The sequence below is a fragment of the Desmodus rotundus genome, chromosome 5, assembly GCF_022682495.2.
Source record: "Desmodus rotundus isolate HL8 chromosome 5, HLdesRot8A.1, whole genome shotgun sequence".
NCBI classification, from domain to species: domain Eukaryota; kingdom Metazoa; phylum Chordata; class Mammalia; order Chiroptera; family Phyllostomidae; genus Desmodus; species Desmodus rotundus.
The window spans coordinates 59764292-59779218 of record NC_071391.1 but is presented as its reverse complement, the minus strand read 5'-3'; the positions used below and the strand labels follow the sequence as shown (position 1 = coordinate 59779218).

At 36.5% G+C, this 14927-nt stretch overlaps 1 protein-coding gene across 2 annotated transcripts in view; it reads left to right on the top strand.

Moving 5' to 3' along the window:
* GRM5 (glutamate metabotropic receptor 5) overlaps window positions 1–14927 on the top strand; it is a 440621-nt gene that overhangs the window by 161840 nt on the left and 263854 nt on the right. For both annotated transcript variants that reach the window (XM_024572722.2, XM_053925460.1), the window contains exon 3: window positions 5734–5983. In XM_024572722.2, coding sequence (XP_024428490.2) covers window positions 5734–5983 — 250 coding nt within the window. The remainder of the gene's footprint in view (window positions 1–5733; window positions 5984–14927) is intronic.

The window sequence follows — 14927 nt, the reverse complement described above, 5'->3', positions numbered from 1 at the left end:
GAACCTATCTGTGGGTGTGGGTCCTGTGTGCTGGACCTCGCTTTCCATTGGCCTTTCCTAGTGGGAGCAGGGACCACGCCACACAGAATGGTCTCCTATAAAGTGGTATCTCAGAAAATGACAGAACACTGAAGAAATAAATTAAGGAAGACACAAACAAATGGAAACATATACTATGTTCATGGATTGGAAGAATTAACATCAACAAAATGCCCATACTACTCAAAGCAATTTATAGATTCAATGAAATCCCTATCAAAAATACCAATGAAATATTTCACCAATGTAGAACAAATATTTCAAAAATTTATATGGAACCACAAATGACCCCAAATAGCCTCAGCAACTTTTAGAAAGAAGAACAAAGTAGGAGGGATCACAATACCTGATATCAAACTATATTTTAAGACCACTGTAATCAAAACAGTCTGGTACTGGCATAAGAAGAGACACATAGATCAATGGAACAGAATATAGAGCCCAGAAATAAACCCATGTCTCCATGGTGAATTAATATTTGACAAAGGGGACAGGAACATGAAATGGAGTAAAAATAGCCTCTTCTTCAATAAATGGTGTTGGGAGATACAGAAGTACATGTAAAAATGAAACTAGACCACCAACTTACACCATACACCGAAATAAACTCAAGATGGATAAAAGGCTTAAATATAAGAAGTGATACCATAAAAGTCCTACAGGAGAACATAGGCAGGAAAATTTCAGATATCCCACACAGCAATATTTTCACTAATACATCCCCTAGGGCCAGGCATATAAAGGAAAGAACTAATAAATGGGACTACCTCAGAGTAAAAAGATTCTGCACAGCTAAAGAAAACATCAGCAAAATGAAAAGGGAACCAACTGTATGGGAAAACATATTTACCAATGATACTTTGGACAAGGGTTTGCTCTCCAAAATATATAAATAACTCACATGACTCCACACCAGGAAGACAAACAAACCAATTAAAAAATGGGCAAAGGACCTGAACAGACACTTCTCCAAGGAAGACATATAGAGGGCCCAGAGATACATGAAAAAATGCTCAACATGCATTTATTTTTTATTCAACTTGTGTTAGTTATCTTCCAGGTTTCTGTGAGGAATTAGGAATACAAAAGTAAATAACATTCCTGTTCTGAAGGTTTAGTAGGGGCACAGACAAGACAATGGTTTTTTTTTTTTTAATTTTATTTTATTGTTGTTCAAGTACAGTTGTCTGCATTTTTCCCCCACCCCCCCAACCCCAGCCATCCCCACCTCCCTCTGCTGATTCCAACCCCCCCTTGGTTTTGTCCTTGTGTCCTTTATAGTTGTTCCTGAAATCCCTTTCCCTCTTTCCCCCTATTCTTCCCTTCCACCTCCCCTTTTGTTACTGTCAGTTTATTCTTAATTTCAATGTCTCTGGTTATATTTTGCTTTTTTGTTTGTTTTGTTGATTAGTTTCCACTTAAAGGTCACAATGTTCTATTGTAAGATCAAATGAGGCACAAAGCAGGAAATGTATAGGAGAGTTAGGGAAGACTTTGCAGAGAAATCCCATGAGCTTCATATTGGAAATTCAGTAAGTAGAAGGTCATTTGACAAGAGGAAGGAAAATTAACTGGATTTTGCTTTTTTCATTTAGATCAGTGACATCTTGTAGGAACCATCTTATTTCTAAAGCTTTCTGGTATACCAGAAATGACTCATATGGTCTTAAGTTAGAGCATCTACTCTTAGAATAAATGTGAATTAAGCATGTTGTCATGGGTTTTGGGATTACTGTGTTTCATAATATAAGAAAAAAATAACCCTAGGCCTATTTTACATTTTCATGCATTAGGATCCCATTCTGTGGCTAAAATGGAAAAAGAATTAGGCACCTTTGAAAAACAATGTAGCCAAAACCAACTGATATGATAGAAAATTAGAAGAAGAAAAAGTGATATTTAAGCAATTGTTTGAAATAATATTTGATTTTGATTAAATTTATACTATAATAATGATATTTACAAAATTAGCCAGTTATTTTCATTATAGAACTAGTATAAGAATAATTGCATATTGATATATGGCACCAGAAACATATGAGAATTTCTAAGTTATAAATTAATATGTACTCTTATATTTTATTCAAGAATATTATAGGAAAATTTTGTCTTCAATGTGAGCATGCCTAATTTCTTTATTCAGTGAAGTTCATTTGGCATTTCATTGAAAATTGTCCATAACTACTTTCCAATTTTGGCAACTTCCAAGTATGTTATTTAAATTTTTCCATCAAACTGTACTTTCATATTTTTCAAAATCAAATAGTGCAGAAGGGTGTGAAGTAAAAAGAGAATTTTATAGGTTTTTTTGTTTTTATCTTTATATTTCTAAGTAGCATGAGTATATGCTTAATTTTTAATTCCTACTCTTTCATTTATGAACAATAGTCATCTTTTGATTCACATCTTCTCACTTCTTCTTTTAATAGTATTAGATTAGTCTTCTTGTTTTCTTAGCTTTGAAAAATTCCCTTAATCATCTTACTTTTGTTTCCTATATATTCTACTTCCAAATTGTGAGTAGATTTAAATACCCTTCCCTTTCCACCAGCTCTCCCCGCCTCCACTTCTCAATCTATTGTCTCACTCTTTAATTTTCATAGTAAGTATCGATAACACATGTATTCTATTGCCTAATGACATTTTCACTTTTCATGTGCATTTATAAAGGTAAAAATCAATATTTGAAATTTCCATCATCACGAATCTAGTGTGTGCTGAGTCCAGTCAGGCTGTGACTACATTTCTTTTATAATTCCAAGTCACAGGCCCTCTGCTACTTAAAGGAGAACTCCTTTTACCAGTTTCTTAAAATGAATCCATAGACAAGTTTGATATTTCATGCCATATATTCCTTTCTCAAGAAATTTTGTTTTGCTGTTGAAAAAAATCTTTGCTTTCTCAGATTTTTCCTTACTCTGTACATTGCTTATAATCTATTTAACTTTCTTCAAGAAGCCTATGAACATTTTAGTTTCCCCTTTTTAAAAAAAATGTGTAATTCCAGAATACAGTATTTTTATCAACTACTGAAAATCTCAACACTTCAGGCTTCCCAATATTATTGGAAAACCTGGACTATATATATATTCCTATTCTTTTTTTATTCAACTTTTATTTTATTTTATTTATTTTCAATTTTTAAATTATTTTATTGTTGTTCAATTACAGTTGTCTGCATTTTCTCCCCATCCCTCCACCCCACCCCAGCCAAACCCACCTCCCTGCCCTGCTTCCACCCTCCCCCTTGGTTTTGTCCGTGTGTCCTTCATAGTAGTTCCTGAATACCCTTCTCCCCACTATCCCTTCCCCCCTCCCTTCTGGCTATTATTAGATTGTTCTTAACTTCAATGTCCCTGGTTATATTTTGTTTGCTTCTTTCTTCTGTTGATTATGTTCCTGTATATCCCTGTTCTTAATTTCACATATAAAATGGGTTGCTTTTATAAAATTATTATTCTGCAGGATTTTTATGTCTCATATCTATTAAGACTCTTTCCCATTTAAATTTTAAAGTGTACTACTTGGGTTTTGCTCTGATAAAATCATGTTTCCCCAGTAAGCTTATTCTTTAGTCTAATGATCAGTATTAATGCCATTTGACACATTATTTATTTTAGTTGCTCCAAAGGAGAGCAGCTTAACTATGCCTAGAATATTTTTTATAATTCCAATGGGTGCAATTAATTGGGTTCAGGCTGTCAGAATTTTACATATATTAAATATAATATACACAATGCCCATACATTAGGCAGTGTTACCTCTGAATTTCAGGTGAGAAAGATGAGATTTAGAGTGACTATTCAAGCTAAATTAGAACTCTTTATAATAACTATGAACTTATCTCCCTTTGCAAGCTGCTCCCATATAACTTACTGTATAAACAAAAGAGAATGTTAAAACAAAGCTGTTAGGAGAAAAGCGAAGATTACAAATGTGTCAGGTATTTCTTCTTGTTTAACTGAATGTACTGAGAATTTTCACTAATGCCATCACAATCACTATATATCTAATTTCAAATTATTTAAGCAAATGCCCAACATTAATCAAAATGTTAAGTTTAAGATAGTTGAAAAATGGAGTTGGCTAAAAATACATCAGAGAATAATAGATTACTCTGATTAGTACAAAACTAGTAATTTAGGCTGCTTAGCACATTTTTCAGAGAGAGCCCTTTAAACTTTGTTAATTGCAAAGTAACTATATTGCCCGCCCACCATCATCATCCAGGCTCCTTGTTGTTTAATCCTGGAGAAGTAAAGATGCATCTGGCCTACCAGTGGTGTTGGCTGGGACTCAAGATGGTTTGTTCTGCTTTGCCCCATAAGACTGCACAGAAGTCCACCCTCAGTGTCTGAGGGTCTCATTGGCAGAAATTACCTGTGCTGTCGTGGAGCACACACATGGGGTCAGGAGTCAGAAGATATGTATTCTAACCAAGACTCTTGCCACCTGCTTGCTAAATGCAACTTCAGGTGTATCTGCTGTGAAAGAAATAGTATTACCTTTATCACACACTTGGTGTGAGAAGCAGTGAGCTAATATATATGAATTGACTTTCCAAAATTCAAAATGAATAGTTATTTATGTTACCTTTAATATGGTAATATAGTGAAACCAGTGCAAATGAATGCCTTGTACTCTCTTGTTCATTTGAGATCTACTCCTGATGAAATTTCATTTCTTAGGTCTAGTTATTATTAGTCCAGTTCCACCTTTATATGTCCCACAGCTTGGGTCCCATTATAGTCACCTGTGTTCTTCAAATCAATGCCCCTCACATATCTAATTTTTGAAAACTCAGAAAATGAGCTCCAACATCATCTAAAATTGAAGCTTCATGACCTTTAATTGGGAAAGAGAAATGCAGATATAATTGGGCTTCTGAGTCTCGAGAAGTCAGCCATAGAGGAAAGCAGGGAGCAGAATCGTTGCCCTTAGATCTGTGGGTGGAATTCAGCCTTCCACCCACTGTGTGTGTAACTCTGGGCGATGTAAACCTAACTGCCTCACCTGCTTTCTCATCTGTATCATGGAGGTCATAATGCGTACCTCAAAACATTGTTGTGAGGGTCAAGTGCAGTTCCATATACAAAGATTTTACACTTCCTAGCACACAGTCAATTGTCAATATTGATTCCCATTTTCCATTAATTTTAAAAGACCTCCAACAATCCCTTACTCCCAAATTTTTCAAAGAAATTTGCAATCGTTGCCCAATATACCTAACTTCCCTATGATTGTATAGAAAGAACCTTTAAATGTTTTTCCCAACTTATACATTTATCTGTGACAAGACTAAGGGTGAGATGATCACACAATGAGAAGAAAAGAGAAGTGAGATAGAAGGAAAAAATTGCAGATAAATGTTTCTTATCATCTCACACTAGACTATAGGCTTTTTTGAGTCAAATGTGAAGTTGAATTGCTTGTATTTTTAATTTTATTCTCTCTCTCAGTGAAAACTTTTAAAAAGTTTATACACACACACACACACACACATATAATGTAGTTTTATTATAAATTGTCCCAAATGAGCAAATCACTAAAAGAGCAAAAACTCCTTCAGGTCTTCGGGCTCCAAATCCAAAACCACCAAGTAACCTTCATGCTCCTAGCCCTTCTGCCCTCGAATTGTACCCGATGAATCCCACACTCCCATTTCACTACCCCTCTGCTTATATCTTCACACAGGCAACTATGGAGAGAGTGGGATGGAAGCTTTCAAAGATATGTCAGCCAAGGAAGGAATCTGCATTGCCCACTCTTACAAAATCTACAGCAACGCGGGGGAGCAGAGCTTTGATAAACTGCTCAAGAAGCTCAGGAGTCACTTGCCCAAGGCCCGAGTGGTAGCCTGCTTCTGCGAGGGCATGACCGTGCGAGGACTACTGATGGCCATGAGGCGCCTGGGTCTAGCTGGAGAATTCCTGCTTCTGGGGAGGTGAGTGACTGTAAGAAAACTTACAAGGAGGTAATACCAGGAAATTGGCAGCATCAAAGGGTATCTTGAGGTGCACAAGAACAGATGCTTTGGAAGCCGAACCTGTGAGTGGAAGTAGAGCTTAAATATAAAACACCACGGCCTGGAAATAATTATAGAAAATAAGTAGAGATTCCATGTGCTGATTAATGCTGATAACAGGAATAAGTATATAAAGATGATGAGTCCTTAAGTCTTCCAAAAAATGACCGTAATGAAAGATGGATTCTTAAAAGCTTGCATAATTCCCTTGGTCAGTAAACACATTTCAAACTATTTGCTGCTGCTGTTGAAACTGATTTTGAGAATGACTACAAAAACATATTTCATAACACAGAATTATAGAATTTTGGGTTTGAAAGCAAGAAATTGCTTTTACAACACATTTTTTAAAATGTTCAAAAATTGACTCTTATTTTACTTTCTTAAACAAGATTTTATTTATTTACTTTTAGAAAGAGGGAAAGGGGAGGGAGAAAGAGAGGGAGAGAAACACCAGTGTGGGAACATCAATTGGTTGCCTCTTGCATGCCCCCAACTGGGGACCTGGCCTAGCAACCCAGGCATGTGCCCTGAATGGGAATCGAACCCATGACCTTTTGTTTTGTAGGCCAGCACTCAATCCACTGAGCCACACCAGCCAACTACGGCTGGCTCATTATTATATGCAACAGAAGTATTATTACATTTCCTGATCACCCACATTGTTACCAGCCAACTTTATAAAAGTTTAACTTGTACAGGGATTGACTTTAATATCTGGATAATCCACTTGACTAGCACAACTCAGTTCATTCCCTGCTGATGGTGTTGAACCAGTGTATTAGGGTTGTCCAGAGAAACAGAAATGATAGTGTGAGTATATATAGCAAGAGACCCAGGAGGGCCAATTTTGTAGCTCTGGTCCAAAAGCTCGAAGTGGGGAGACAAAGCAGAGACAATGTTTCAGTGTAAGTCTGAAGACCAGAAAAGACCAATGTTTCAATTCATGTGGGAATATAGGCCAGTTCCCACTGACTCAGCTTTTCTGTTTTATTAATGTCTTCAATTCATTGGATGAGGCCCATTCACATTAGGAAGAACAATCTGAATTACTCAATCTACTGATACAAAAGTTAATCTCATCTAGAAATGCCCTCATAGACACACCCAGAAAAATATTTGATGAAATAGATGTCTGGGCACCCCATGGCCCAGTCAAGCTGTCACATAAAATTAACCATTGCAATCAGTAAGATACCGACCAAAAACCGAGGTTCGGCAGCCTGCTGCTTCTAAAAGCCTAACAGGTGTTGGTACAAGAAGGAAAATGTTGTATTCAAGTGCAGCACAACCTGGGAATATGGTGAACTCCCATCTGAAAGATATCTTAATCTCCCTGCTTCAACCCCCAGTATTTACATGGGTAGGGAGGGGAGAGCTTTTTCCTAATCCAATTATCTTGCCAGGTTTTGGAGTGCTGGGTGCCCTATCCACTCATCCTTTTAGCTTTCCATGCTTGCTCGGGGCCCCATCTCCCCCCATCTTGGCCAATGGGCGGAGTCTCCCCTCCCCCTCCGATGGACTGTTTTAGGGTAACTTGGCACGTTAGCTTGAATGTGTGAATACAGTTCACCTCAAAAATGTTATCATTTGATCACATATCTTTTCTAGTAGGCAGCCAATTTAAAGAACATTGAAATCCTTCAGAACCACTGCATCTACCTCAATATTGCTGTCCAAAATAGAACGTTAACTCATTATTTTTAATTGCTCATTCAAAAAAATAATAATTCCTTTACTTTCCAAATGCTTAACTGACCTTCTGCGATCAGACGGAGCTCCTGCTTAGTCATCTTTTATGATAGCCACTGATAGCCTCTCTTTGTACCTTGTTCTTTTCTGTCTGATCTGATGGCAGTAGATTGATATGCTATTTTAATCTGAGTCCAACTACCCTTCATAACAGTGATATTGAGAGATTGCTTTTTCATCGATGTCATACATTTTACCTAACATCATCCCTACTCGGCAAGAGTGGTGCGCACTCAGGAACATGCAGCCCAGGAACGTACAGCCCAGGAACACGCCCACTGCCAATATTCTTGAATTCCCAAGTGCAGTGTTGCCACTCGAGTAAAAAAAAGAACAGAAAAGAAAAGGCTGTCTTTGAACAACCCTGTCTTTCTGACAGGGAATAAAAGATTTTGTGTCTCCTTTTTGCTTTTTCGCCAACATTAGTAAGACAAATCAATTTCATTTCTCTTGAGCCATAATGTGTCAACAAGTAAATGTTTTTGATAACATGTACACAAGGAAAATTGGTTTATACTGCATTTGCTACTTTCTCACTGTATTTTTATTGCTAACAGCACCCTCAGGACAAAATTCATTATTTTTGTGTGTTTTTAAATGTATTCTGTGTATGCTGTTTACATGAACTTCTCTTCAATTAATTTAATTTATAGAATAATAGTTTGATAACCTTTCATTAGATTTCTTAGTCCTTTCATTGACTGGCTACTAAGAATTCAGTATTGCCTTGGCCAGGTGGCTCAGCTGTTTGGAGCGCTGTGCTGTACGCCAACGACTTGTGGTTTGGATTCCCAGTCAGGGCTCCTAGCACCTAGGTTGTGGGTTTGACCTCCATCTGGGGCACATACCAGAGGCGACTGATCGATGTTCCTCACATCGTTGTTTTTCTCTCTTTTTCTCCCTTCCTCTCTCTCTAAAATCAATTAAAAAGAGGATTTTAAAAATCCAACATCGAGTTGAGCACCACTTCATTTCATCTTTGAGCAGTGTTTTTAGAAAAGGCTTTTTTACTCTAAGTTAAAAAAAATAACTCTATGACATTTCTACCTCTTGAATCATTCTTCTTTTTTTGTTTTTTGAAAATTACATGTAATACTCTTTCAAATATTTGGAAACAACAGTATGGTCCTCAGTCCCCTTCACCTTCTCTTTGAAGCATTCCTATTTCTTCCATTCCTACTTCTTCATAGTGAAGTAGCACTCTATGTATTAATAAAACCATTTATAGGATCATTTGTCAAATGCTGTATTCCAATTAATATGCTAAGCACTTTATATGTATTGTTTTATTTAATTGTTCATTTGACAAATGTTGAGTGCCTATACTATATATGTTAAGATGGGATGCGTCAGCGAATAAAACAGACAACAATCACTACTCTTATGGACCTTACAGATGACAAGCTTATATCGAAGGTAGTAAGTGCAATGAAAAAAAAAAATCTAAGAATAACTTTCAGTTGAGTCCTATTATCATCCTCACTTTATAGACAAGGACCTTATGACTCAATAAATATTGAATAATAATGATATGAAGAAGGCCATATAGATGTACATGATGAAGGAAAAATTAAAATAAGTTCGTGTAACTCCAGAGACTGAGTATTTAGCACTGTGTTTTACTTTTTCTCAGTAAGTTCAAAGTATTCCTGATCATAAAATTGGAGGTCTGAGGTAGTGAGTTGAAAAGCAAAATTCAATAATTTTCTCACTCTCATTTTGTGAGAAAATTAATACTCCAGAAGTTTGGATGACATGGTCAAAGTTGTACAAGAGCCTTCTTATCATTACTCTCAGTCCAGTGCTTTTCTCTACCAGCCTGTCTCCTAGAGAATAGAAACAGAGGGAAGTTATAATTGTATAGCAAAGTCCCACTTCCTCATCAATCCTGGTGAGATAAGAAACTATCCTACATAATTCAAATTTGTTAGCATTTTAAAATTGATGTTCCCTCCCAAAATTACTCAATTTACCCTATAACTCTTGTTAGTATTTTGAGACTATTTTGTTTGCATATATTTTCCCAATCTCTCTTTAAGCTTCCTTCTTTGCCCACCTGCAATTTAACATGGATGGATGGTTCTTAGAAACTAGAAGTCAAAGCTTCAAGAAAAGAATCTGTATTCAGAACTTCCTAGAGTGTCCCACATTTAACAGATGTAGTTACTTGTAAATCTCTCCGGGGGCATTGGGATAGGCAATTTTAATAGGCCATTCAACTAAAATGTTTGGCAGGACTAAGGTAACTCTACTGCTAAGACAATCCATCAACATATGTCACCATCTGTGCTGCACATCAGTTGAATGTAAGAGTGATATGGGCTTGGCCACTGGGTCTTCTCCTTCGAGGTCTGGGTAATCTGCTGTCTCACTGCCAATAAAAAGGTGCTGTCCAGGCCCCTGAAATATCTTGCTAAACACTTTGACTCTGACAACAGGAAAGGATCAGTAATCTAAACAAAAATAACATTTGTAAAGGGGCTTATTTTTCTAGAATGGATACATTGTTTTAGTTCTTGACCTCAGAAAACATTATTTGAGATATTTATGATTATAAACCTGAATATGAACTTGGAAACAAGGAATAATTTTTAGCAATTTAACTATATAAAGATGGCTTTATGTTTTCTTTGATTAACTGAAATTATTTATATATTTGAATTAAGACTCTGTGTCTTAAATTCTCTGTCTAAAGAACAGAGAGTCTTATGATAATTGCTACCAGGCCATAAGAGGAAATGTACTTAACTGCAAATATACTTGGGAATTATAACTGACAATCCTTAGTACAAGGTCATGCTACATTAATATTTTTTAAAATGGAAAGGACAAGAGCTTATTCCAATAAAGATCTTTGTGGATAGAATGACAAGTAATTGTTCTAGTAAAACTGATAGTAGGTATTAACCAGAATTACACATTAGTCTTTATTCTTGTATAAAGCCAGAGTATTTATTTCAAATTAAAGCCATTTGAAAACAAGTATTATTGTATTCCATTTGGGCCACTCAGTGTCATTTAATTGTTATGTGAAAAAAAAAGTTATTTTCATTGCATTGCCATACATGTTAGGAAACAAGGAGGGAGAGAAACAGAACAGGAAGGAGAAAGAGAACAAGGGGAAGACGTAAGGGGAGAAGATGGTGAGAGGAGGGAGAGGGAGGAGAGACACAGACAAAGACACTAATGAAATGCTACGAACGATCCTGGACATGCCAGTTTTAGATGACTTCGAGCTTGGTACTGAAACCCCCATTTTACAAGGGAGAGAGATGAGACTCAAAGAGTAAATGACTGGGCAAGACCATACCAGTTTCTTATTCAAGTGGACATTCTCAGTGTCACAATGAGGGATTTTTAAAGCAACATAAATGTTCCTACACTTGTGATAAGCTCAGTTTACTTTTGCCTTATTTTTGTTTTTTGCTGTTTTAGGGTTTTTTTGAAAATTAAATAAACTTAGCAAATGCCTTAAAAATTGTTCATATTTTTGTTATGAATTTATAATGTAAATAAGATAGCCAGACCACACCCCACTTTGCCTGGAGTTGTCTACAGTGAGTTGGGAAGAACAGACTAATAATTGTTTAATGCTAATTCTATAAACAGCCAGTTGTTTAAATGTATATGCCTAGGATGATATGCAAAATTTTCTGAATCATATGAGTTGAGCACAGAGTAAAGGGGTCATGGGTGAAAAATTTGGAGAGGAGCCTAGGAGACACTATTTTCACCCTTGAAGTGCTTTTATCCCATTACTGGACAAGAATTTATTTTGTGAGAATGAGAATATGATTGGTTTGGTTTTCCCAACAATATTTCTGGGATATGGGTCATGGATTAGATGAGTGAAGGCAGATACAGGGTATCAGTATCCATAACAAAAGTGATCCTGTTGACTAAGGCAGTGTGGATATAAAAAGGTGGCAAAACAAAAGCCACTCATTAATTAAAATATGCTTATTACCTTACATGTGGAGATAATATTAGAGGTATATGCAAACTCACCAAAATGAATACATTAAACATGTACAACTCAACAAGTTGAAAAACATAAATGTAGGAGCTGCTGATGTGTTGGATATTGTGGAGGAGTAGGGGAAAATGTCAAGGATGACTGCTAGGTTTTTATGTTGTATGACAACATGAATGATTGTACCTTTAGTGAAATGAAGACAACTGGGAAAAATTCATGTAAGAGGCAGAGAGGAGGTCATGAGTTCAGTTGTGGATAAGTTGACCTAATGTGCATTTCAAATATAAAAATAGTCAATAAAGTAGGAGAATATGTGAGTCTGGAGCTCAAAAGAGACATAGAGGCTATAAATAAAAATGAGTGAGGCATCTAATTCAGATTTATTAACTGAATATATGGGTGTATAGAATTTAAAAAGAGAAAGTCTAAGAACTTAGCTTTGAGGAACCTCAAAATTTAATGGTTAGAAAAAAGATGAAGTATGAAGAGAAGAGAAGGAGAAAGAAATCCAAAGATATAGGGGGAAAACCCAGAGAGGGTCTTGTCACCCAGCCTGGAGGAGGGTGTTTAAAGGAGAGAACAGCAGTGTCAGTGATTCTAGGAGATCAAGTGAAAATAATACTAAATGGGCTTTGGGATTTATTGAAATGGTAGTAATTAATGATTTAGCAAAAGATGGACGAATGGAGAAATAAAAGCATTCAATATAAAGTAGCTAAGAAGTGAGTGGAAGGTAGAAAATAAACTCATGGCGTATAAGCCACTACTTTGTGCAATTAAACTAATAATGAATGGAGAATGAAAAAACTTTAACTGGAAGAAAAATCAGGTCAAAAGAAAGATATTTAACATGATATTTTTATTTTTTCCAAACAAATAATTTATCATAATAAAAAATAAACAGTGAGCAAAGCTGTACAGTAAAAAGCATGTATATTTCTACATCTGTATCAACACAGGGTATTACTAAATTATTTGACATTTGTTAATCTTTTAGGTGCATTTGACATCATTATTTTTTAACTTGTAGTTCTTCAATTATGACTGGGATTGTACATCTTTCATATGTCAATAAGTGATACATATTTATATGGTCTACAAGCTACCCAATCATGCACTTAGTCCATTTTTTCTGTTTATTTTCCTTATTGATTTACATCAGCAATTTTCAACCTTTTCATCTCATGGCATACATAAACTAATTACTAAAATTCTGTGGCACACCAAAGAAATATATTTTTTGCTGATCTGAGAAAAAATATAATTTTTGAATGAATCAAAATTATACCTTAAAAAAGGTATAATTTTGATTCATTCACACCAGGAGGCTATTATTGTGTTGACTGTTGTCATTTGTTTTTACTTGACAACCTAAAGGAAAAGAAATCGGTGCCCCTGACTAAATAGACAGGTATTGCATCTTTTAAAAACTTTTGCAGCACCCCAGTGTGCTGCAACTCACCAGTTGAAAATCACTGACTCACATAAAAGCACTTTATAAATTAAGAAGGGGAAGGGTCGAGTCAAGGAGCATGTTGATGGACCGATGGACAAAGACAACAGGGAGAGGATTGAATGTGGGAGGTGGGGGATGGGTAGGATAGGGAAGAGTAATGGGTGGGGGAATGGGGACAACTGTATCTGAACAATAATAAAAAGAGGGGAAAAAAAGTAGTTCATTGACATGTGAAGCAAATATTTTCCCTCCTGCCATTTAATTTTTATTTTATTTATGGCATTTTGAACAATATGAAACTTTATCTTTCAGGGTTTTTTACATTTTTTAATGATTCATGGTATTTGCATATTGCATGTGGAGCCAGCCACAGAGGTTTGTTTAATAGTTGGGTGTTTACTTTTATGGTCCAGGTAGGATAGGAGAATTTAATAAATGAAAAGGGTCCAATGTGTAGTGTAAAATCCCCCAAATGTGGGACTGGGTGATAGAGCACACATGGAGGGAGCAAACTGAGGAGACCAGCTCCAGAACTGAAACGGAAATAAAAAATATGTCAGGGGTAGAGGTAGGTACGTGTAAAGGTTTGAAAATGGGAAACTCTCCTGATAGTCCCTCTGGTCTTTGTAAGTTTGGAGGTGAGAAGGGAGGCCATGTATGTGTTGCAGGGCTCCAGGGGGCAGTGGGCTGAGAAGTTGTCAACAGAGATTGGAGAACCAGGAAAACTACATCAGTAGTAAGTGGTATCATGTGTTATCTTCATTTCATATCACTCCATTTATTATAAACTGTGGGAGAGAAAGAAGATTTGGCTATAGTATAAAGGAGAAATGTTCTTAAAATAACCAACTTAACATTTGTACCAGTACTGTCGCATCGGTAATGTCATAGATTCTCAGTGTTGTTAGGGCTTTAAAGGTTGGTTAAACAGCCTTGTTCTCAAATTAAAAGCCAGAAGAAGTGAGTCATGGAGATTTATGCACATCCACTAATTAAGAGACTTTGACCCATGACCAAATGGAACTCCTAATGCTACCCCCACCCCCAGAGTCACAGGCACGGCTGGGCAGTAGCAGGACTTCCCTGCTTTAGAAGATGGCTTTCAGAATGATAATAGAAAGACTTCTCGGGTCAGAGGGCAAACTGCTCCATAAAGAGTCAAGGCTGAGTCACACAGGCTCAACTCTGTAGTTTCACACACAGATAAGTTACTCATTCTTAGGAGAGAAGGGAGGGAGATCGTGGAGAAAAGCTATGTGTTTTCTTTTCATGCTTTTCCCACCTGGGGAGTGGAAATCTCTGAAACACTCCAGATAAAATGTGAAGAGTAAGATATATTCTATTTCTCACAAGTTCCATGTGAAGTAGATACGGACTTACAATGAAGACTATGAAACTCAGAGGCATTACTTGTCCCATCGATGTCGCCATGCTCACCAAGTTTGCAGCTTAAATTTAAATGAAACCGGTTGCTTTGAATGACACTAGGGATCCAATCTGATGAGTGAAAACTCCCAGAAGGAAAATAGAGGGCCTGGATGTTATTGGACAGAGAAGGATCCCTGTGTGAGGGATGAAACCCGCTGATGACTTTGAAGGCCTCTTCTAGTACTAGGGTTTGTGTGTTAGAGACCTCTGCATCTCAAAGGCTTCTGGCAATTTAAGACAGATTGCAATTT